This window comes from Aulonocara sp. 'chitande type north' Nkhata Bay, linkage group LG10 (genome assembly GCF_057382095.1).
Source record: "Aulonocara sp. 'chitande type north' Nkhata Bay isolate Kocher_YH1m ecotype deep benthic linkage group LG10, A_spYH_male_GT1.1, whole genome shotgun sequence".
Lineage (NCBI taxonomy): Eukaryota > Metazoa > Chordata > Actinopteri > Cichliformes > Cichlidae > Aulonocara > Aulonocara sp. 'chitande type north' Nkhata Bay.
This window is the reverse complement of record NC_141353.1, coordinates 24,466,137-24,491,200: the sequence shown is the minus strand read 5'-3', so window position 1 is coordinate 24,491,200 and position 25,064 is coordinate 24,466,137. Positions and strand designations below refer to the sequence as shown.

Genomic DNA, 25,064 nt, shown 5'->3' with positions numbered 1-25,064 from the left:
TAAAAATGGTAAATGGCCTGTATTTGTATAGCGCTTTTCTAGTCCCTAAGGACCCCAAAGCGCTTTACACATCCAGTCATCCACCCATTCACGCATACATTCACACACTGGTGATGGCAAGCTACATTGTAGCCACAGCCACCCTGGGCCCCACTGACAGAGGCGAGGCTGCCGGACACTGGCGCCACCGGGCCCTCTGACCACCACCAGTAGGCAACGGGTGAAGTGTCTTGCCCAAGGACACAACGACTGAGACCGTCCAAGCCAAACCTCATTTATCATTAGATGTTCCTGTGCTGTGTGCCTAATCTCAGGCATTGTTCTGTCTCTAGAAACTCAGAGTGAGAACTCATTGAGAGACTCATTTAAGGACGGAGCTAATGCTTTAGCACCGAGCTCCGAGCTTTGAGCCATCCATCTTTGTCAATTATGAGCTCATTTTGATAATTTCACCGCCTGACATTCCAAATAAATTACCACTCTTACGGGAAACTATCACAGTCACATGTTTCTTTTCCAAATATTTATTTATAAGTGACTTATGTATGTATATATATGTATATATTGTACTATTCTTAGTTAGCGTATTGTCTGTCTTGTCTTAATGTTGGTTTAAAATGGAGCACCGTAACAAAAAATAATTTCCCCCAGGGATCAATAAAGTATTCTGATTCTGATTCTGATTCAGTCACATGAGGCTCAAAATGAGATGCGCCCCTAGCACATTTTACTGTAAATTGCACGTTGCAAAATTCACATTTGTATGATTTTAAGTACTGTGGAAAATGTACAGAATCATCTACCAACACATTTTGTATTAATTATGGCTAGCTGGAAAAATACCTCTGACTACGCCATGACACTGCACCTCTTTAGTTAATCACCAACTGTAGATTTTCAAACAAAAAGGGGGCCTTTGAACTGTAAATGTGGCCCTTAATCTTAACATTGGTCATACTGTGTATTTATTTATTTTTCCCTGTTATATGGGCCATGAAAAATTAAATGTTGGCAATAACCTCCCGCACTGTTGATGTTTTCTGTATAACTAAATGATAAAAATTGGTCTCTCTGGAGACCTGAAACACTTAAATTCACAGGGTTGGTTACTTTTGCTTTGAAAGTCTTTGAGCACAAAAACGGGAGGAAACTGAGTTAAAAAAAAAAGGTCTGCCATTACTCATGCATGTTTCATTTAACATTGATCTGTTTTCCTTTCACAGGCCAGAAACAAGGAGACAGGAGTTCTGGCTGCTGCCAAAGTGATCGAGACCAAATCTGAGGAAGAGTTGGAAGATTACATAGTCGAGATTGACATCTTGGCTAAATGTGACCACCGCTACATTGTCAAGCTGCTTGATGCTTTCTATTATGAGAATAAACTCTGGGTAGGTAATGCTGAAATCTGAATGAGCAAATCAGACAAACCACAGACTTGCTGCCCTCTGGCTCTTTGTTTTATTTTTCTTTGGCTGAACATTGTCAAAGAGGTTAACCACAAACACTGACACACTATCTTTACACATTTTAACATGATCTGGATGGAGAAAAACAAAACAAAGCAATTAAATAAATTCGACCTTTTTCAATGATTTAGGATAAAGGAACTTCAGTCGTCTTCCTCTCAAAACCACTCATAACCAGGACCCAAAAAAGCCATGACACACAAACCTCAACAGTCAGTGAAGAGGGTCAAAACAAATATTTTCACTGTGCATGTTGAACGGCTGGTGGGATGTTCCGTTTCACTCTGTGACAACTGTTTTTATTGCAACAGTTTTATCTTGAGTATATTTCTCCTCCGTATGCAAGATTTGTTGTAAAAATAGTGATAAGAAGAGTCTATTGCCTAAATAGGAATGACAGAAGAACCCCTGGCTGACATAATGCATCAGAAATGACCCTGATGATACTACAAGAATGAGGATTAATCTCAGCTATGTTTCCCCTGCTCTTGAATCATTCCTTCTTCTCACACATACACTGGGTCAAGTGTAAACTTTTCAACTCCCTCTGTAATCTCCCACTCTATCTGGCCAAGACAAATGGTGACCTCACGTCGGGGCATGATTTTAAATATTTGAAGAATTACAAGGCAGTGTTAAAGCTAAAGATAAAGATTATTGCGGTTACTAGAAGTGCAAAATGTAGATGTTTAGTTTGGCATGTTTGTGACTCTTCTGTTAGTTTTCAGTTAATTATTAAGCATTAGATTTGTAAGCCTTAAATCAAGCATGACAGAACTCGTAAGCTATTAAAATTCAAGTTAACACTTAATGAACTGCTGATCAGTCAAAACTTTACCAGAGGTGTAACGCAACAAAGCCAAACTCATGTTTTAATAAAGAATTAATGTACTAAAAATTGCTAAACACAATGTAATTATGCTTTATTGCATACATGCATTAAACCAACAATGAATTTAGTAGTTGACCTAAATAAAATGTGGAGGGGGTTGAACATTGCCCATGAGTCAAAGCTGGACCCTGTGCAACTGTTAGGTTAGCTTGATAAGTTAAATGTACATACCTCTCTGCCTGTTGCTTTCAGACCACATGTTTCCTGTGTTTTGTGGCTTCAGAGTAACAGGCCTTGTTTGTCATGTGAATTCTGAGCTGTCTCCAGTAACTAATGTGTTTCTCTGTCTAACACATAATTACACTCAGTGTCTTAAAAGTATTGGAAATGTTTTTAAAATGTATGTAAAGTATCTGTGTTAAAGATTGTCACTGAAGTGACAACTGGTTGTCTGTAATTAGTCTTTACAAGAGCACAATCTGGAAAAGTTTCTACACCTCATTGCTGTAAGCACAACAATTAGCCCAGTAGTTACTGGTGGTCAGGCCCTGGTTACCTCCAATTGGGTGGACTGGGCAGTGTAAGTCAGTGCATTCCAGTGACGACCCACCCGCTCTGCTTTCTACCACAAAGAGAGAAGACAGTGAGAGGCTGTTTGTTCCAATCTGGTCTGGAGGTTAGCAAGGCAGTCTGGCCCACAGCGTGAGAAAAACGGGGCCTTTAACGTGGAGATGGGATTGCTGATGTCAGCACCGAGAAGAACAAACAGGGAGAGGCAAAGAAAGACGCAGGAGAAGAGAGGATTTAAACAGCTAAGAGAATATTTCATATCATTTAGCATGTAAAAGTACATTATCCCTTAGTATTACTCATAGTTAGCTATGCAAATTTTCTTTTTTTCTTTTTTTTCCCCCCTAATGAGTGCTCTATGTCTAAACGGTCTAATACTACAAAAATCTGTGTTACTTTAGGCATGTGCAACTTGGCGCTGTCAAATGTGTCAGTGGTCAGAAACTCATGAGGTAGGCTTAAAGTGGGTAATGGGTCAAGTCTTTTTTTTTTGTGTGTGTGTGGACCGGGTGCAGCCTAAATGCCACTACACTCTTCAAGTTTTGCCCATTAAGACAGGCTTATGGCTAGGTTGAGGGAATCAAGATCACCCACAGTCTGTAGGCCTGGATTATATTGAATTCATAATATTATATATAATCTTAAATGGGTCATTGAACAGTACCTAGTCCTAGATACAGTGAGAAATTGTAAGTGCATTACTCTAGTCAAGCGCTGTACAGTTTGACAAAGAAAGAAGACTTTCTAAGGGTTTTTGGGGGGTTTTTTTTGTTTTGTTTTTTTTACACCACCTTGCCTGCGTTTTTGAAGGTTTAGTTATCCTCGATTGTATAACATTTTTTTTGCTGGCAAATAGCCTTTTACTTTCCTTTGCCGTCTGTTAAATTGAGGTAAGAAATCACTGTGAAGGTACAGAGTGGCGAACTGGAGGAACACTGCGGTGTCAGCTAAGCCTGCTCCATTTATTTTAAAGCTTTTAGGGGTTTGTAGACTTTATCAAGTTGTGTCCAGCTGTACTCGGAAGAAAAAGACACTCATAAATTGTCCTAATGCTTTTTAAGACACTTGAAGATAAAAAATCACCCCTTTAGAGTAAAATGTGAGATATATCTTTAAACAGGGGATGAAGTACACTGGCTTATTGTTTATTTTATTTTTTATTTTTTTTAAAGTCTCACTCTGACTCAAATACACAGGGACACTGAGTGTATGTGTGTGTTCAGCCCACAGTGGTTATGAATATCATGCAGCTTGACCAGTTGGAGCGCATTCTTTACCCACAGCATCACACATCATCCAAGATTCTTTCACGCAGCGAGAACAAATCTTTGCTGCAGACACACTGATGACTACACAAACCAGTTGCCTCTGTCACAGCCGAGTAATGTACAGCTGTTTAGTTTGGCCAGCGCTTTGTGCTACCACTAAAGTGCAGTTCGTTTAACTTGGAGAGTGGTTTTTAAACAGAAGTGAAAAAAATGGGCAGTGGTGAGCAGGAACAGGGATGTGGTTTGTAATAAAAGGTGTGATTAACCACCCTCTGTAGTGTTGAGAATATGTAGAATAAACAAAATATTTTCAGAGTGTATATATACTGATAATATTGATGGGAAGAAACTGCACATCAGTTGGTACACATTTTAAAATAATACATTCTGTTCTTATTTAACTTTTACAGATCATAATGGTGGAAGGATGCATATCAACAGGAAATGTTAATTTTTGAAGTGTGTGCGAAACTCTTTTTCCTTAATAATCTTCTTACTTGAAGAATAAAATGCTAAACCTGACCTATGTTAGATTTCTGTTTCTTCTTTGTTGATCAAACAGTGGAATCTTAAAACAGGTTTTTAGCTACTGTAAAACAACTTAAACACGTGGTAAAACTTCGATCTAGTTCAAAGATATAAAAGCTGGAAACATGCGTCATACACAGGCCAGACAGTCTTTCAGCTGTTTATTTAAAAAAACTAAAAATCTGATATGAGACTAACTTTTAAACAGACTAAGCAAAATGGAAGATCGCTGATGACACATGGCAGAGCCCAAACTAATGAAGTTTGTCAGCGTGACAGAAGAGCATTGTTCCACCTGGTGTTCAATGCCAAGAATGGCAGCCCTCATATTCTGATTCTTTGCAAAGTATGTGCGCCTTCACGTGACCGCGTGTACACAGAGGTATGCATAGTTTCATACCGTCAGACGTGCAATGGTGTGGTTTCACCTTTTGGTATTTGTCGTTCATTGTGCGGGTTTGTCTGGGCTGAAACTCCACGCCTTGTCCAGCGCCTGGCTGATGCTTTGGCAGTGTTGTCATAGCAAGAAAGACTGATGATTGTAAAAAATAAAATGAGATCACACAGCAGGTATGCTTCGTAGTACCAAGAGTTCAATTTTGGAATCAAAACATAATTATAAATGAAGTATGTGCTGTGAAAGAAGTTCAATCTTACTATGGTTTTCTAATAGGTGTGTTTGAGGACATGGCTAATAAGACTCCATTTAGGAAACCTCTTCAGTTTTTACCTCCTCCATCTGCCTTTTCTTTTACTTTACTGCTGAACTGATGTGTGTTTGGCAGTTTTTCCTCTACAGGTAGTGATGACATAATTTAACAGGAAGGACACACTTCTGATATAAATTTAGATTTTCTGCTTTTATGTCCCACTGAAAATCCTTCATCTTAAAGTATATTGATGTCTCTGCTATCACAGACACATTAAAAGCTTCATCAACAGCTAAGTTCAAACTCATGAAACACAGACTTTCACTGACTGTTTTTCAGCTTTCAGTTTTATTACTTATAATTCCTGGGTTAAGTTTAACACCAGTTTCTCTTCCCCCCCCAGATCATGATTGAGTTCTGCCCTGGAGGCGCTGTGGATGCCGCCATGCTAGGTAGGCCATTCTGTCTCTGTATTTTCATTTAAAAATCTTTTTCCTTTACAACAACAGTTGGTTTCCAAACCTCAGAGAGTGTTTTTATTTTTTTGTCTTTTTAAATTTTTTTTTTTAAGTCAAAATTAGTTCTTAGCTTTCATGACCGTATATGTATTTAAAAATCTCAAATTTATCAGGCAGAAAATCCTGAAAAACAGCATCATACTACAGCTTTATTAATTTGACCTTGAAGCCTTGAAACAGTCAGACATAGTGGAGTCCTCCTGTGTGGGAAATCCCCCTGGTGTTTTCACTGGGTAATCCACATCCTCGTAACTGCCTGCACCCCATCTGCAGCTAACCAAACACAGACAGAGATGAAACGAAGTCTACAGGGCAGGATTATCTTGGATGTGTGAAGGTTTTTCTAATCTGGGATTACTTATCGGGTAATACTACCTGATCTGCTATGGTGGGTTTAGTGTTGTTTTTTTTTTCTCATGGAGCTCACACGGTAGCTCTGTACTCTTTATTTTGCCATGATTGTATGAATTACAAGGATGCAGTGTTCCGTCTCTGTTGCTCTAACCTCTCCTCCTCTCCTGCCCATATCAGAGTTGGATCGGGGGCTGACAGAGCCCCAGATTCAGGTAGTTTGTCGCCAGATGTTGGAGGCGCTAGACTACCTCCATGGATTGAAGATCATCCACAGAGACCTGAAGGCTGGTAACATCCTCCTAATGCTGGATGGTGACATCAAACTGGGTAAGTGTTTAGTTTTAGATGTTGTGATGTTCAGGTTTTTCATTTCTAGCAGAGTGTAATGCATTGATCATTTTTTTTATTATAGAGGCATCAAGGTGGACAAAATGATGTTTTGTTTTTGCAACCACATTTGTATGAACAGTCAGAAAACTGCAGTACTGTTTTGAAAACTGAGATTTTATTTGATATTCAGGCAGAAAATATAGTACAGACTAATACAAAGTATTGGTTGCTTTTCTTATTTGACTCGAGCAGTTTTTTAACCTCTTAAAAAACATTTGTGAATTTCAACTGTTGCATTTTACTGCTAAATTAATTATTGTGGGACTAATTCCCAGATTAATGTATCATTCACATTGATTATTGAAGGTTATTTCTGGGGTCTTGGCTAATCTTTAGGTTCATTGTTTCTTTGACATAAATGCATGCCACACATAACATGCACAGTAAGAGGTCCTGCACTCCTCCTTTGCTGCTGTCAGCGAATCGCAAGCACTGTGTGGGAAAACTGTGATCTGAGAACATTGCATATTTTTATTCATTTATTGGCTTTTTGAAGCGTTCCTCACATTCTTCAAATTTTATGGCTGGACGACAAAAGTTGGATCCACACTCTAGTTTGTTTTAGATTGAAGTGTTGTGTTCTAGTGCAGTGCTTTGTCTAAGTGCCAGGTAAGCAAGTGCTGAATTGTCTAAATGATTGCATAACATTTAGGATCCTCAGATATGAAACTTTAGATAACTGTTTGTGGCGTGATGTTTTACCTTCTTTACTCTGATTGACTCTCTGATCATTTTTACTGAGCTAAGACCAAAAAAAAAGAAATTCATATGACACATTTTTGTCAAAAAGTGTGCTCATTAAGCTGCATGCCAAGAATCTTTCCTGCTTACATTCTTCTCCAGCTCCACCACAGTTGCCTATAATCACTGGGAGTTGCCTCTGTAAACCCATTATGTCATGACATGGACTCATTTACGGTCTTCAAACTTATCTAAATACATGTTAATTCAAACAAGACAGCAATTAAACTATCTTTGAGGTCAGCTAAAATGTCTGATCTTCATGAAGCATTCATGCAGTTCTTTTTTGGATTAAAAAAAGTCTTTAATGATTTTTACGAACTTATTTACAGCAGTTGTGACCAGTGCCAAGAATTGTTGATGATGGCAAAAAAAAATTGCTCATAATTCCTGTTGCTGTATCCAGGTAACGATAAAAACAAAAGCAAATGAATATTGGATCAGAGGTATCATGCCTTCCTGCTATCGTCATGAAGGAAACATTATTTTTAGCCTATACGATTTGCCAATCCGGTTATGCCAATCCGGTTATGCCATGTTGTTGTATCCATCGTTTGTCTGTCAATTCACAAGAATCGCTACAACTCCCTACAGTACTGGTCAGAATTTAAAGTGACTTGCTACAGTGATGACCTTCACACAGATTTTTCTCAAACACAACGTCACATTTGTCGTTCTCAGTGGATTTCAATTCAGTTTTTGATGATGATGATAACCTGTGAACAGTGAGGGCTTGTGAGTCAGTGATTACATCTGTCTCCCATCACAATTTTGTAATTTTATTCTCATCAGGAAATCCTTGAGACGTGTCTTTAAAATAGGCTTAGACCCAGGGATCAACTGATTAGAATTTGACGTTTAAAGGTCAATGTGATCTCATGTAATAATTATTTGGGTCATAATAAATTCTAAAGTCAATGGTCTACTTCATTTTGCTATCAAAATGTTATGCAAAGAAAACATTGTTCAGCACTGTAATGGAAGATGAGCATATTACATATTTTGTCGAATACTGAATTAGTGATGTTAATCTTGGACCCTAATGTAGTAGACATGCGGCAGCGGGAACAAAGGAAAAACTCAGAAATTGGCTTCAAGAGGCAGCAAGCAGCATCTGACACTTAGACCCTCGAATTTGATGAGTATAAACTCTGACTAATGGGCATAATTGAAGTGGTAAAAGATAAAAGCATAGAGGTTGCCACTAACATTACTTCTGTTCTTTTGGGACTCCTGCTAAAACCTGCTATTGTGCACTAGTTCCTGGAAGTGTAGAACATAATGAGAGCCCTGTTGTAGGTAATGAACAACTATTTAATCTGTTTTGTGTTGTTTTTACCAAAAACATAGTGTTAACTCTTATTCAATGTAAAATAAAAGGACTGCTTAATTTCAATGTCTCTGAGATGTAGAAATCCTTGCTGCAAAAGCTCAGACTGTTTCAAGTGATGCATTTGACAGTGAAGCCAAAGATTTTGAATTGTAGTCTACAAAACCAAAAGTCATTTAAGAACCCATAATAGAACATGCCAGTTTATAATTGAAGATGTGACCCTGCTGCCTTGTGTGCAAAATCTAAGCGCTACTGCCAAGCACTTCTCTAACCCCGGCATGGTACACATGATATTCCTTCTGACAGGCGGGAGAAAAAAACTAAAGTGAAAACAAGACCCCTGTAATCTGGAAATCTGGCAACTTTTTTAAGGAAATAGGACTGCTATAAATTTACTGTTTCTGGATTTGTAACTCCAAAGATCACACAGTCAGGATGGCTTTACAAGCTAAAAAGTATTTGTCTACCTCATGGGCGTGGTTGTGGAAAAAAAAAAAAAAAAGCCGGAAGTTTTTGAATTGGTTTCATTCCTTCCTTCTGTGAAATGCTAGTGAACGTCTTTCCTCCATCACGTGACTTTTCTTTTCGTTTTTCTTTTTTTCATGCAGCTGACTTTGGTGTGTCTGCAAAAAATACCAAAACGTTGCAAAGAAGAGATTCTTTCATTGGAACACCATACTGGTAAGTTTACAGTTTCAGTCAGCAACACTGGGGGCGGGGGGTTGGCTTAGTACGCTACATTCAATGCCTTCAATGACTATATAAATTACACTCTACTTTTTCTAAATCCCATATTATCATATAACAATCCTGCTCCCTGATTTGCAACATTATCTGTAAATCTATTACTGTTATGCAAAACAACTATATTAAATGTTTACTTTAATATAATTCATATACATAGCACTTGTGAAGATATCATCTATGAACTTTAAAATTAGTGGGTCAACCCTTTTTGACTGCTCACAGCACTTAATACCTGAGAGAAAATGATACTGTGCATACAGTCAGTATTCATTACAATCCTTCATTCTTGTCAAATAGTGCTCCTCCAAATTAGAAATGATTCCCAGCGAACCTTGTTCCATTGAGCCTTCCTTTATACCAATATGACAGTTAAACATTTACTAGAACAGGTTATCATTCATCCCCACCATCCCAGCTCAATTAAATCATAACTGTGTACAGTCCTGATCGGATCAGGGAAAAAAACTTAATCTAAAATGCTACTTTTTTGACTACACTTAGTCAAAATTTGTATCTTATTTATATTACATTTATGTATGTGTTATTACTTAATTACATCTTGATGGTTATTTTAGATTCTTTACTTGTTATTTTATTTATTTATTTATTTATTTATTTATTTTTTTAACCCATGGGGAGCTGCATGTTTTTAGTCAACAGAGTATTTATGTGCTGAACCATGTGATGCGTTTGTGGAGGAGTTTGCATGCCACAATCTTTAATGTTTAACCTTATTTATCTGTCTCAGGATGGCTCCAGAGGTGGTCATGTGTGAGACAATGAAGGATGCACCATATGACTACAAGGCCGACATCTGGTCTTTGGGAATCACTCTGATCGAGCTTGCGCAGATTGAACCCCCACACCACGAGCTCAATCCCATGAGGGTGCTATTAAAGATCGCAAAGTCTGAGCCTCCTAGCCTGGAGCAGCCAAAGAAATGGTGAGAATCTGAATTCAGCTGTTGCACATTTGGCCTGCAACCGTCTAGCATAATATGTACAGGCTGCGAAGAGGAATTTGTTAACCAGAAAGTGGGGAGTTTGAAACCTGCCTCCATGATTCATAAGCTACACGATAGAAAATGGCAAGTGGAGTCAACGGGGACTTTTATTTCCCTGTCTAGATTTCAACAAGTCATTTAATTTCAATCACTTCCAAGTACTTTGCACACTTGGTATACTGTAATCTGCTCTAGACAGTCATGCATCAAATTGTCCTTCCCTTTTTCCACATGCCAACCATTTTCCAGCAGAGGCTGCACTTAAATGAGTGCCAAACTGTAATTTTTTTCTACCTTTTCTTTAATGAGATTAAATGCGCTGTAGCAGTGAATTTATTACTGTGAAAGTGAAGTTATCAGGTAGAGGGAGATTTAGAAAGGGCCGCTGATTCATTGTTCCTGCTGAGACCTTTTTTTTTTTTTTTTTTTTTTTTTTTCTTTTTTTTTTTTTTTTTTTTTGCACAACAAAGCTGCGTACAAAGATGGTCTAAAATGGTTGGAAATGTTACTTAAAATTATTTTTTTGTTTTAACTGTTTCTTCACTTCACTACTTCTTTTCTCTTTTATTTACTCAAGGTCACAGGCATTTAATGACTTCCTGCGGAAATGTTTGGATAAAAACCCAGAGACTCGCCCAACTGCAGCTCAAATGTTGGAGGTAGGCTTGATGCTGTGTGTAACTGAATAGTAGTGAATATTATACAGTGCTGCACTTTGACATACAATGGAACATCATACTCTGTCTTTGTCTTGTACTGACACACACACACACACACACACACACACACACACACACAGATCAGTTTAATCTTCTATTTTAAGACCTGAATACAGTGATCTGTGCCAGGTTGGTGTTCCATGGCGGGCACAGGCATGCAGGTGAAAATGAAACGCTTTATAAGAAATTGATAGTGTAAAAGTGAAAAATTATTAGGTAGAAAATGTGCAGTAGCCAAAATGTAATGGTAAAGGATCCTGAATAAAGACACTATCATAAAATATCCTTGAAGGTTTAGATGGGAAGGACAAAAGAAATAAGAAGCTTTGGCCTCTTCGCGAATGCCCCCACCCTACCCTCAAAAAAAAATATTACCCTACAAAAATGTTTTCGACATTATTCATCTCAGAAACAGAATTCAGATTCTGACCATATTTTGTATTCGTCAGCAAGCTTATTTGATGCCTTTTATAGACTTCACTATACATATGATCCTGGGCAGACATGGTTCTAAGCAGCTGTTTGATTATTAAAGGCATCATCATATGGTAATTCTAAGTTGTGGCAATGAAATGCAAATATCTAAAGACGAGCTTCAATCAGACTCTAGATTTCAGAGCCAGTAGAATGAGCAAAGCCATGAGCAGGGTGTGGATTACAGAACAAGAGCAATGTCTATTAAAATTCAGAGCCACAGTTTCCTGTCTGCATCCCATAGCTGAGGAGCTGCCAGCTATTTACATTCCTGCTCTCAGCCAATGGTGTGCCAGGATTAACTTGAGTTTGCCACCTTTGGCCAATTAGAGCGAGGCAAAGATGAAAACCCTAGTCAGGCCTGCAGGGAATTCTCCATGTGTTCTCTAGTGGGGAGGGAAAGAGACAGGCGCGGCCCAGTTTTTGGTGCTGTGCTGCAAGTTTTAGATGTTTATCATGTCCACTGCCTCCTAACAGCTGTAGGCACTTGTGGGCGTGGTCAGATTGAGGCTTTGTGATGGATGTTGCATCATGTCACTTTGCCGGCAGTTACCGTCAGATATGTTACAGGCTTTAGGGTGAAGTGAGCAGATGTGGAAAAATACAGGTGAATAAAAAAGTCAGAAAAAATATCCCTGGTGCTGGATAGACTAAATAAGGGATATAAAAATAAAGCTTTGCAAAGTCTTTGTCACTAAGCTTTTCACAGGAAACAAGAATTGGTTATAAACATCTTTTTAACCTCTTCCCTTTTTTTGCCATAATTACTCTGCGTCTGTCCCACATATGCAGCTGTAAGGAATGTATACAAAAAAACATGACACAGTATCAGTCACTGTGGGTGTGTGGCTGGCCGGGAGACCGTCTGGATGACTAGTATTATATTGAATCCAGCGTCTCCTCCCATAGTTTCTCATGTGCAGGGTTTTTATGGTGTTTTTGGCAGAGCTGCCCTGGAAAGCATATAAACATTTCTGAAGTAGAACAATGTAGCACATTTTGAACTTTGAGTTAATCTTGGTTGTCTAAACTTCATAGAGTATATCTTAAACAAAAGTGTAATCTTCTAATTCTGCAAACAACTTCTTTGAGACAGAAATCTGTCCTAAAGTACTAAATTTGGGTTAATAAAAGTCAAGTCAGTTGAGTACCAAAATTGCACCTTGCCCAGTAAAATTCTTACCCCTAACTTAACTTATTAAAGTCCTAACCCTAAAAACCGTCTTAACTGCCAAACCCTCCTTCAAAAATGAAAATTTTATAACTAGTTAAATTTACATCATTCAAGATCTAAAACTGTCCATAAAGATGGAGGGACAAAAGCATACACTTTATTTTTATTCCTGTGCATGTACACCTGACCTTTTTGCAGGTTTCTCTTCTAGTCACCTAATGGTCCATATTGTGCACATTTAATCTTTATACAAAGCCATGCGCACCAAATCTCCCCCCTCTCTGTCTAAAGCAATGCGAAACCTATAAAATGGTGCATATATCCACTGATACACATCTATATCTGTGTAACAAGGCACCAGTGCTAACACTTAGTCTTTTTGCCCTGTGTTTTGCCTCAGTGAGGATGTGTTTACCTGGAGTATGGGAGGTCTGGTATAATTTATTGGATTATACAGCTTAAAGCAGATTTCTCAGAGGTTTACTGCTGTAGGTGCTTGACGCTACAGTTACTCCTACTTTTTTAGTTACTAGCTACTCATACTCATTCCTCATATAAGTTCTATGGCAATGGGAGAAAAATATCTTTTATAATCTTCAGTAGGCATTCAAATGAAATAAAGAGCTTTACTAAAGCAACAATGATTAGATAATTGACATAATGGAATTTATTTCAAGTCATTTTTATGGCTTTATAAGTTAGTTTTGATTTTGTTAACATTTGAGAAACATTTTTAAATCAGAAATTTTGGATTCTTAGTTAAAGCAGTTGATATAAAGATGTTTTGATATTTCTGTGGGTTTCATGAATTTGTAACTGGACATTTCTCATAGTTCTCTAATTTAATTAGAAAGCAACAACCATGAGTTGATTATGAAATTAGTTGCCAGTTCCCAGCCTTAAATACCTTGTTGGATGTGTAACATGTCAAAAGAATAAGATGCCTTATTTTCTCTCAGAATTGGAGTAATTCTAATGTAGTGCTTCTCACATTAAAACTCTTTTCTCCAATGTTTCACCTTGCTTAGGCTTAATGTAAATCTAAAACATGTCTCAAATTTTACTTCCAAAAAGCCTCTCTCTGCAATTTTCGAATTGAGATAGTGGAAACAGAAGTTGAGTTTATTTTAGCTCCTTTCACTTTTAAACATGCATTTATTGCAGCACTGCCTCTACCAAACATGACAAACTGAATTATTATTGAAGCATTCACTGCCATCACCATATGTTCATGTGACCTTGTTTACGCCACAGGTTTACATGGCTTTAAGATAAATCTGTTGGCTGATTACAGAGGATGTGGCCGTGTGGTTGCTGAAATCGGAGCCATTTCAGTTGAAGTTTGTCTTTAATTAACCAGCGTTGCTGCATCAGTCATGTTGATGTTCTTCTTACAAAAATCACAAAATCAAAAAGGGCTGGCTGTGCAGCAATAGTTTGAGATTTAAAAACTCTATCTTATGTTGCTCATGTTGTCAATTGATGCCATAAAATGGGCTGACATAGAAAGAATCATGACATCCAAATGTAGACACTATGCATTTAAGCATACAACTTATCCATGCATTCATATTTTGCCTCACAAATAGTCAAATGGCACTCATTTGTGTACATCTCATTAGGCAATAGCTGACTGTTATTTGTCATTGGAGAAGCTTAAAACTCAAGCGTAATGCTGTCCTCAAGGACAAGCAAGCTCCTGAACCTACAACTGTGGAGGCTCACAACACACACTGACTTCTACACACTTCATGGTCCAGCACCCCTTGCAGACTTTTCCCCTTTGTCAGCTGTTCCAGTTAAATTACACAGGAGTGCAAAGCATCTAAATAATAGATGATCAGCTTTTTATCCTTGCAGCACTCAACTTTTAATTTGCCTTTTTTATATTCCTGTTACAGCGTTCTTATTGCCTTACTTGAAGCACGGGGAAACATGCATTTTCTTTTTAGACATAGTAGAGTTGAAGACTGGTTGCTATTTTAGGTGCATTCTGTTAGAATAAACTGTTGCCTCAAGTGGAGAGTTGTATTGTGATGTTCCCATTGTTAATGCTGCGCAGGAACTGGCAGGTGTCAGATAGAGTTTCCCAGCAGTGAAAGTATGTTGTCTTGTCTTCTACTCCGGTTCCATTTAGTGTATCGTTTTTAAGCACCAGAATTTTATTTCACTTGATCCATCATTTTGTATTTTAAAGTTTTACAGATTATTTGAAAAGAAATTGATATCATTGAAAGTTGAGATGTTGCAGAATGGTGTCATCTGCTAATTATTTAAACCTGTGGAAAATACTGTTCTTGTGTTTTGTGCAAATATTGCTTCATGGTTGTAAGCCTTTTAGTCAGCCTCACTCTTAGGCAATAACTAAATGCGTAGTGTTTATAGTATTTATCCCTAAAATAAATTTCTGATCAGCCTTAATAACTGTCTCTTCTCCTATCTACAGCACCCTTTTGTGAAATCGGTGACGACCAACCGTCCGCTGAGAGAGCTGGTGGCTGAGGTCAAGGCTGAAGTCATGGAGGAAATTGAAGACAATAGAGAGGAAGGAGAGGAAGACGAGGGCATGGACCTTACTGTGGTACCAAACCTGTTCATTATCATTGTCCTTTTTATTTTGGTGTTTCGAAAACAAGAGTGGGCAGTCCATGCTCTTCCATTCAATTGGTTTAATTTATTAATGTTGTGATTTAAATTAAAAACATAATAATGGCACAGAAAATGGATGCATTTTGACGTAGAAGTGGTATTGACTTTACAAGTAAATGCATTTCTGTGACGTTCCTCATTTTCCTGTCAGACCACACAGTGAGATGGAAATTACCCTTAATTTCAGTGTCCAGACTGTGTAATTAAGTTGCAACTTGCACACATAATGACAAAAAGGCGTGCATTTACCTGCATGTGTTCCCCAGCACGTAGGTTCCTTCTTAACCACCGAGCCTCACGTTTGTAGTCCTGACTCGTTGACCTCCTCTTAAAGCATATTTTGCTAAATATAGCCTTTCTGCAGAAGGATTGATGGTTTATTCCACTGAAGTCATTCATGAATTCACAGAGAACTGGAGATTAGACAGAAACATAGGATGAAAGTGCAGTTTGCTGCCTGCCCTGAGCACAAACAAAGGAACAGAAGACGGAAAACAGGCATTCACCCACACCCGCACATGGTTAAATATAGGTGCTGCTTTTGGCCTGTAGAAACAGCTATTGCCTCATAATCCCTAAAGGAGTAAATTATTTTAGGTTGCTTATTGTTCAGCCAAGATACTCTGGCCCTTAATCAAAAACATGGGGATTTCTACATAGCAATAGCAGGTCTTTATAGGATCCTTGAAATACTCTTACAAATGCTGTAATCAGACAAATGTTTTCATACATTTTTGTCCTTTCTCTATGAAGACAAATGGCCTTTTACATTGTACTTCCTTATTGTACATGTTGTGGCATTCAAGGGTCTTTTTATTTTATTTTATTTTATTTTATTTTATTTTATTTGGGTGACTCTAGTATACTGATGGTGCAAATTGGTGGAAAATGGTGGAACAGTAAACACTCTCATCTAGACAATTGAACAGTGTCTTACCTGGACAGGTATTTGGAATAGCTTTCTGTAGGAGGTCTTCTTTATGCACCTTGTTGTACATTAATCATTGAAAGGAAAGTTATTTAAAAGCAGGTGTGATGAATCAGCTATCTTTATATAAAGTAACTAAATCAAATCAATGATCTGTGTGACCACCCTTTAAAATGCTGCCAAAGTACACTGGTCCACATTTCATGGTACTTGAACGAGATGGTTTGCTTAAAATCTTACTTTGTGTTATTATTTCTCTGTGTATGACGCCAGCTGGTTTTTTTTTTTTTTTTTTTTTTTGATAAAATCATTAGTTACTTTATTATCTCTTTTAAGAAAGCACAAATAAAGCTCCCTCTCATTTGCAGGCAGGAACATTTTCACACATACAGTAACAAATTGCTGACTTCGAAACAAGCAGTAACCAGACAGTTTCTCTTTTTCTATATATATCTCACAAAGTGAGAAAGTGATGTTTGCTTAGACATTAGTGAAGCTGTGAGTCATCAAGACAGGTTTTTGTTTTGTTTTGACCTGAGGGAGAAGAGACTGTTCCTGATACAGAGCTGCTGATTAGAGATGTGCACATATGTAGAATTCTTGTCTCACATGTCTGAGATATGACTGTGCAGTTATACATAGTTGTGCAATATCTTCTTTTTGCACATAAACATTACGTTATTTCTGGTTAATGTTGATGAGTGTTGCATGGCAATTTTCTTTTTTAAAAAATTAATTTATATCATTTAAATGATTGGCGTTTTTGTTTTTTGCTTTCTTTGAGCTGCATAATCAGTTAATTCTTTCCTAGTCTGATTTGATAGGGTGCTTCTGAGATGTAATTCCCTTACCTGTGTACATGCTAACTGCAGTAATATAATTTATCTAAGATTGTTAGTCTTGGGTTTTGGTTTTGCAGCATATTTGCAGGTGTTTCACATACTTTTGACACCGTAAAGTGCAGCTTTGTCTGCATAATAAAATACATTTAACGCACTGCTGTATGCAAAAATGAAAGAGTGCACACTGAATTATTTCGCATCAAGATTTTCATAATAGCAATGATAATGATAATGCCATTAACTCTCAGGTCCTGGCAGTCTGTCCTGACTTACGCAGGTTTTTCACCTCTGTAATTATTACCTCGCCATTGCAGATTAGATAGCTATCTAAGCCACACTTAAAAGTAGCAATGTGCAAGTATAAAACAGGAATGACTGCATTCATACTAAAGCAAAGATTGAAGTTACTTAGCAAAAAGGTGGACGGCCTGAATGTTTTTTTTCCCCATTAGTGTTTGGACCAGAAGCAAAGGTTGAAAACATTAACATTTTGGAGACCACCCATGACTTAATGTCTTACGAACATGAAATGTTTTGTCACACCAGTGCCTAACAGCACTTCTCTGTTCCTTTAGTCCTCAGCCAAGGAGCCATGCCAGACTAGTCAGACCAGTTTGGAAGGTGACCAGCCCCCGGACACCCCAAGCCCTACCACACCTTCTTCACCTGCACCAGTACCATTCCCCAGGAAGCTGAACCAGCCAGATACATCAACAGAGGAAGAACCAGGCTCCACCATGGCAGTCCCTGTACCCCTGCCACGGCAGAATGTCCATAAGAAAGATCCAGATGAGGTGGGAGACAAAATGGGTGAAATCCTTGAGAAATCAGAGTCTGAGAAATCTGAGAGTGAGTCCTCAACCAAGACTACCTTCTCAGACTCTGGTATTGAGGATGGGAAGAGTACACCCACACTTGAGGAGGAAAAGGTATTTTTTGAAAGTTGTTCTGCTCGTGTATATTTATGAAGTGGGATTATTTATTTATTTTTAGTATTAATACTAAAATCATTGTTCTAGGTTGCCGGAGACACCCCAGAGACAGAACAGCCACCATCTCTCTTTGATATGGAATCTGAGAGATCTGAGGAATGTACGATAAACTTTATAGGTTCAACAGAACCAGAGGTCCCCAAGATCCCAGCTAATGGAGAATTGCCAACTTCAAGTGGTGTTTCGATTCCTGTACCTTCGCCTGCATCTTCCTCTGCTCCCACCCAGGTAGCAAACGGCAGCCTAATAGAGGATTCCCCTGAGAAGAAACCAATGGGAGCAAACGCTGATCCTGGTTCATCTTATCTCAATGGAGGGATTATTGAGCAGTTGTCCTATTCAGGCAGCATGGCATCTGAGAGCATGGATTTGTCTGTCCACAGGGAGAACACATCCATTAGTGCACGGGTGAGCCAACACAGATCAAAGCTTTCTGTACTTAAAGGAATTTTCATATGATTCATTTACTCAAACTTTTTAAAATGCCAGAAAGGAATGGTCAGAGAAGATAGATCCCTCATTCTCTAAAGTGTTTTTGCAGAACATATCTTTATGGCAAAACCAGTGCTCAAGTGTTAAAGATGTACAGAGGGCAGCTCTGTAGGAAAACCCCTCCTGGGGGGAAAAAAAGAAGTGTTTCTTTGCACTCATAGCGGAACTGAAACAGCATTGTGTCATTTTAGGGTGTGGGAGTTTGACACAGAATATTGCCTGTCTCCCATTAGGTTTGCACGCACATTGCACTTAGGGAAACTCAAAGTTTTACATTCATGAGGACTTAAGTAACTTTTTTTATTGACTGTGAGGTTTGCTGGGATTTATTTCTCAAGTTTGGACTGAATTGGTGACAAAGCATATTGGGGCATCTCCAAAATGACTATTTATTTGATTTACCAGCTTGAAAAAGGATATTAGGTTGTCTCTGCTTAAGAATCACCAAATCCATGTCTGACAGTCCTTGTAAGTGAGACGATTGGGAGGCTAGACGTTGGGAAAGAGAAGCCAAATATGCAACACTTTCAGTTCATCTAGACCAGTGGTGGCCTTTGTGTGGGCACAGTTCAGCATTCACTATTGTGAGTGGAAATTTCTATGCAGCCCATTGTCAGTGAGTTGCTTCTGGAGGCTTATGGACTGACCATGATTAAAATCCTATTAACTGGGTGTGGAGTCATGGCTGTTCGACATGTCATGGTTTTTTTTTTTTTTAAATAATAGATTATTTACCAGACGAGTCTGCCTATAAGCTTTTTTTATTATTTTCTTGGGTTTTTTTTGTTGTTTTTTTAATATGATTTCTATGTTTCTGCATGAGAGAATGAGTGCAAACATCAGTGTGCACATGCACTTATAAATCCATGGGGTGTGTGTGAGAGCTACATGTGTTTTTTCTTTTGTTTGTTTACTCTTTTTGTTTTTGTGTGAATGAAGAGTGACAGGGAGTCAGCACAGTCACAGATGAACTCAAACATAAACGCCACAGCTGAAATGCAGAGTGATGAATATATATCCTTTCATCTTGGTGTAAATGTGCGATTAATAACACACCAGAACACACAAGCACATAGACTTATTGTCATCGTTAGTGTGTCAGTTACGCAGAAAATGATTCAACAGTACTGAGCAGTGCAACATTAGCATCCGGTAGCTGCCAGCTATGACAGGAGCCTCACACAGATTCATATGGAGCGTGTTTGCTCAGCTGTGTTGGCTTCATGGGGAAGCTTTGTTATGGCGAACAGCAGTTTGTGCAAACCAAAATAATTCCCTCTGAGTGGGGAACACCTTCCTAGGGTCCTTTTGTGCTAATATATTTACTCTTTTTTTTCTTTTTTAAAATCTTCAGCCAATTGTTTTGTTTTCTTCGAACAAAATGGAGAAAAGACCAGAAATAAGCCGACAATACAAAAAGCAAACAAAAAAAAAACTGCTCGCCTACATCTAAGACAAGTACTTCAAACAAGAAAGTCCCTGTTACATTAAAAGATAAAACAAACTTAATTGTTTACATAAAATAATTCTGATTTACTTTTTGTAATAAAATCATTCTTTTTTTTTTTAATTTCAAGGCAGATCTGTATCATTCTCTCAAGAGGAAGAGTTGCGATAACTTCTTATTCACTATGTAACAGTGAAAGCAAAACTGTCATTAGCTTTTTGTTTTAGTTTTGTATTCATTTTTATTTTAATTGAAGCACAAATAACTTTGAGAGTATTGGGATTTTCTCTTACTGTCTTCATACCTTCTGTCTTGCGTTCACGCTCTCTTTAGTTCTCTGGTCTCATCTCCTCTTCATTATATATGAACTATTTATACACCAGGAAGTGACGACATTCAGAACTTCCCAGTGTTTGCTGAGTAAACCCTTTCATATCATTTTGCAAATATTGTCCCTGGAGGATGACTTGGACAGGGGACAAAGAAGGCGTAACTTCTCAGTTACACATGCTCCAGTTAACCGTGACAGTTTTGCATTGCAATTACAATACGCTATGGCTCATGCACTGACTGAAAGGAAATGTGTGTTTACATCATCGCACATTGTTTGGTTGAACTGCCTGATTTGTGCTTTTTGAGCTAGAGCAAACTTGAACAAACCTTCGTTGGCTAAGAAAAAGGTCATCTGCTCTGTGGGTGAATGTCTAGAAATGTCCTTTCGGACAATGTGAAGATCCACAAGTCTGGATAAAGAAGGCCTTTAACCAGTATTCTTGTTGAAGAAGGTTGAGAAGTCAAGTCACATGGTGCCATATTTGGTATACCTCCATGGCGCTCTCCATTATGCTAACGGATCAGCATCTTGCTTCTTGTTACAGTAGAACCTGCCATACAGGATATTAGTGCCATGTAAACATACACACTGTCATACATACTTACTCAGCCTCTCCTTTAACAGATAAAGACTACACTACAGATTAACCTTGACACATTTGAAATATTTGAAGTTAATTCGTAGGAATTTGCATGAAAATAGTTTCTGTGAGTGATCTGAAGATTTTTTTTTTGGGGGGGGGCGATATTGGGGTGTTTGTAGTTCCTTACAGTCACAGTACACAAGAGTCACAAAACAACTCTGTGACTAAATTATATTGCGGCTGATATAAGCACAGAGATTTTACAAGTAAAGTTGCAAATTGTTTTTCACACACAAAAAGAAAACCTGTCTATTGCGAGAGTCTAATTATGCTATGGAAGTGAAAGAATCTGGTAGTACTGACCTTTTAACTACTAAAAAAACAGCATTTAAACTCAAAGTACATGAAAAAAGGTTCAATTCTGAGTTTAAAACCAGGCTTTTCTGTGTTTTTGTCTACCTATCAGAACTTTTCAGATAAGACTCTGAGGCGGACCAGAAAGTTTGTTGTTGACGGTGTGGAGGTGAGTGTGACCACCTCCAAGATCATCAGTGACGATGAGAAGAAAGATGAGGAGATGAGATTCCTCAGGTATGTGGGTGATCTTATTATTCCCTGGTAGCTAAGCCATTTTTCATTCACTCTAAATGAGAGGCATGGACTCTTGTGTTCTCAGGACACAGTGAACACTGGATTGGGACTTATTTATTTTTGTTTTATGTTTTAGTTCTTACTATTTAAGTCATCCTGCTCTTTGGGAATTTAGTCCCTTGAGATTAGAACTGTTATTGGAAAAAGTGTAATTTGGTCTCTGGTCTGAGAGGAAAATTAAATTTCTGAAATTACTTATTCGTTAAGTCAAAGTTCAGGTGATCTGTATTTGGCATTTGAAACAACTGATTTCTGTACTTCCTCTGAAGCATAGTGAGTTCCTGTGTTTTACTCCTGCCATCTAGTGGTGGGACTATGATATTGCACCTATGGCTGCAGTAATATTTCGATATCATTCTTAGTTTAAATTTGGTGAAAATAATCTTCAGAAACTCGGTGCTGAACAAAAATTGCATCTTCTTTTGCTTCCATTGGGTTTGCACCATTCAGAGTGTTGTTAGTGGTCTGCCAGCATAAACATTGTTTTTATTATAAAGTAAGCTCAATTTATTCTACTCTCTTATTCATTACTTTTCTGCTGCCGTGGCCTGATCTAACCTGTGATAAAGTTCTAACCTGTAATTTAAGCACTTGTGTTATTTTGCTACCAGTTATAGTAGATCTTACCTGACATAGTTTCATTTATTTTAGGTGTCCTTAGCTACATACATACATACATTTGTTTTGTTTTTTTTGTAGGCGGCAGGAGCTGCGCGAGCTCCGTCTGTTGCAGAAGGAAGAGCAGCGAGCCCTGGCTGCTCTGAATGCCAAACTCGAAACACAAAGGGAACAAATACAAAGACGTTTTGACCAGGAGATGAATGTGAGTCACATTACTCTAACAGCTTTAACAACAGCATTTTCGTCTTTAGCTAAAACTTAGTCAGACAGTTGTTGCATTAATTCTATGGTCGTATGTATTTTTGTCACACTTAAATGTTTCAGGTCATCAAACAAATTTAAATAGTAGACAAATATACCATATGAAAGCACAAAATGAAGTTTCTAAATGAAGGTGTTTTATTATTAAGGGGGAAAAATGCAAACCTACATGGCCCTGTGTGTGTGGGGGGGGGGGGGGGGTGATTGTTTACTAAACCTAATAACTGTTGAGCCACCCTTAGCATCAACAACAAAAATCAAGCATTTCCAATAACTAGCAGTGAGTCTTTTACAGTACTGTGGAGTAATCACCTTTGCAGAATTGTTGTAATTTTGCCACATTGCGGTTTTTGAGAATGAACCTCCTTTTAAAGGTCGTGCCACAGCATCTCAATCGGATTCAGACCAGAAATTTGGCAAGACCACAACAAAGTCTTCAAGAAAAACAAGCTTTTTGTTTTTCCTAAGCCATTCAGAAGTGGACTTGCTGGTGTGTTTTGGATCATTGTTCTGCTGCAGAACCCAAGTGTGCTTCAGTTTGAGGTCACAAACAGATGGCCACACATGCTCCTTCAGGATGTTTTGGTAGACGGCAGAATTCATTCTGGTTCTGTTTACCACAGCAAGTCTTCCAAGTCCTGAGGCAGCAAAACGGCCCCAGACCGTCACACTATAATCATATATTACTGTTGGTAGGATGTAAAATGCTTTGTTGGTTTTATGCCAGATGTAATGGAACTCAAACCTTTTGTCTCGTCACTCCAGAGTATTTTCCAAAAAATGTGGTTAATCACAGTTAATCATGATTTAAGAAGGTCAAAGGGCAATTACTTTTTTACTTTTTCACACAGGACCAGGCAGGTTTGGATAACTTTTCTCCCTTAATAAATGAATGAAATCCTTTAAAACCTGCATTTTGTATTTACTTGGCTTATCTTTATCTAATATTAAAATTTGTTTGACGATCTGAAACATGTAAGTGTGACAAATATGCAAAACACTCTGAAATCGGGATGGTTTCAGTTGCAATAAACTTTTGAACTAGGAACATTTTCCTTGTTTGCCATCAGCTAAAATTATAATGTGCATATCTCCTGTTGGTGTGTCCTAGACCAAGAAGAAGCACTTTGATACAGAGCTGGAGAATCTGGAGAGGAACCAGAAGCAGGCAATTGAGAAAATGGAGGAAGAACACAAAGTTAAACTGAAAGAAGAAACCAGGCGTATCAAAGCAGAACAGGAACGAGACTATCACAAATTCCTGGACCAAATAAAACTAAAGAAAAAGGAGGTAAAGTGTGTGTGTGTGCACCTAAGCAAAATAACCAGTAATTATTTCACATATTCTTGCCTTTATTTAAGCCCACTTGATCTCAATAGGACATAAAGAAAGGGTGCAAGTCAAAGGAAGCTTTCAGTGCTCAACCTCGGCGACTGCACAGCTGTGTTGATTTTTGTATACCTTTCTGAAGTTCTGATGTCTGAGGTTTAATTACTGAAGTGTATTTTCTTTTTAGGTAAAACAATCTGTTGATAAGCTGCCCAGAAGTCAGCGTAAAGAAACCTTAAAACAGAAGATGAATTCCTTCCAAGAAATGAAGATGTCAGAGGTATGATGCTAGGTCATTTGTGCCATTTTGATGCATAATTACAGCTCAGTTAAAACAAATTTATTTTTTTTTAAACTCTTAAATTTAGTATTATTTTTCAGTCTATATTGCTTTGGTGGTGCAAGTTGCTCAGTTTTGGAAATATTTACAATTGTGACGTGATCATAAAAAATATGTTGAATGCACTGGAGAAAGCTCCTTTTTCAGAAACAATGAACCTGGTTAAATGGCTGCTATATCTAAGAACTATTCTTTTGCTATCAAACTACTAACCAACTTTATCACTGCAAATAGAAGTATACATCTACCAGGAAATAGACTAGATGTAAACACTGATGGCATGCTTCTCAGTTGAGTTATGTTGGTTGCAGGCTTCTGGTAATTGGCATGTGTAGATTGTTTGAAGGGAAACGGCACCTGCATGAAACTGCTGATTTTTGTCTGATTATTCACCCGCTCCTCAATTTCTCCTCCTTCTCCTTTGTTTAGGAAGAGAAATTCCTTGTAGCTCAGAAAAACTATCTGCACATCACACTGAGGAATATCATTTCCAACAACAAGAGAGAGATTGCAGACCTGGAGAGGGATTGTCTTAACAAGAAGCAAAGCCTAATCAGAGGTACAACATCCGTAAAGCAAACAGAATCACAGTAACAATTTCAGCTTTGTTTTCTTCATTTTGTGTTTATCCCATCCTTGCTGTAGTTACCATTTGATTTCATTCAGTGTCAACTTTTTAAATTTGATTAGAGCGTGAAAATACGATGTGGGACATGGAGCAGAAGAACCTTTATGAGAAACATCAGTTGGTGAAGCAGCAGATGAAAGATCAGTACTTCCTCCAGAGGCATCAGCTTCTCAAAAAGCATGAGAAGGTACACTAGTGG

The 25,064-nt window shown here is 38.0% G+C and overlaps 1 protein-coding gene across 1 annotated transcript in view; it reads left to right on the top strand.

Annotated features, from left to right (window-relative positions):
* stk10 (serine/threonine kinase 10) overlaps window positions 1-25,064 on the top strand; it is a 38,234-nt gene that overhangs the window by 10,122 nt on the left and 3,048 nt on the right. Inside the window, exons 2-16 of the mRNA XM_086309228.1 lie at window positions 1,224-1,388; window positions 5,718-5,766; window positions 6,364-6,513; window positions 9,259-9,331; window positions 10,146-10,340; window positions 10,978-11,059; window positions 15,214-15,348; window positions 17,762-18,115; window positions 18,206-18,586; window positions 21,501-21,625; window positions 22,385-22,508; window positions 23,679-23,858; window positions 24,085-24,177; window positions 24,667-24,796; window positions 24,928-25,052. Coding sequence (XP_086165354.1) covers window positions 1,224-1,388; window positions 5,718-5,766; window positions 6,364-6,513; window positions 9,259-9,331; window positions 10,146-10,340; window positions 10,978-11,059; window positions 15,214-15,348; window positions 17,762-18,115; window positions 18,206-18,586; window positions 21,501-21,625; window positions 22,385-22,508; window positions 23,679-23,858; window positions 24,085-24,177; window positions 24,667-24,796; window positions 24,928-25,052 — 2,361 coding nt within the window. The remainder of the gene's footprint in view (window positions 1-1,223; window positions 1,389-5,717; window positions 5,767-6,363; window positions 6,514-9,258; window positions 9,332-10,145; window positions 10,341-10,977; window positions 11,060-15,213; window positions 15,349-17,761; window positions 18,116-18,205; window positions 18,587-21,500; window positions 21,626-22,384; window positions 22,509-23,678; window positions 23,859-24,084; window positions 24,178-24,666; window positions 24,797-24,927; window positions 25,053-25,064) is intronic.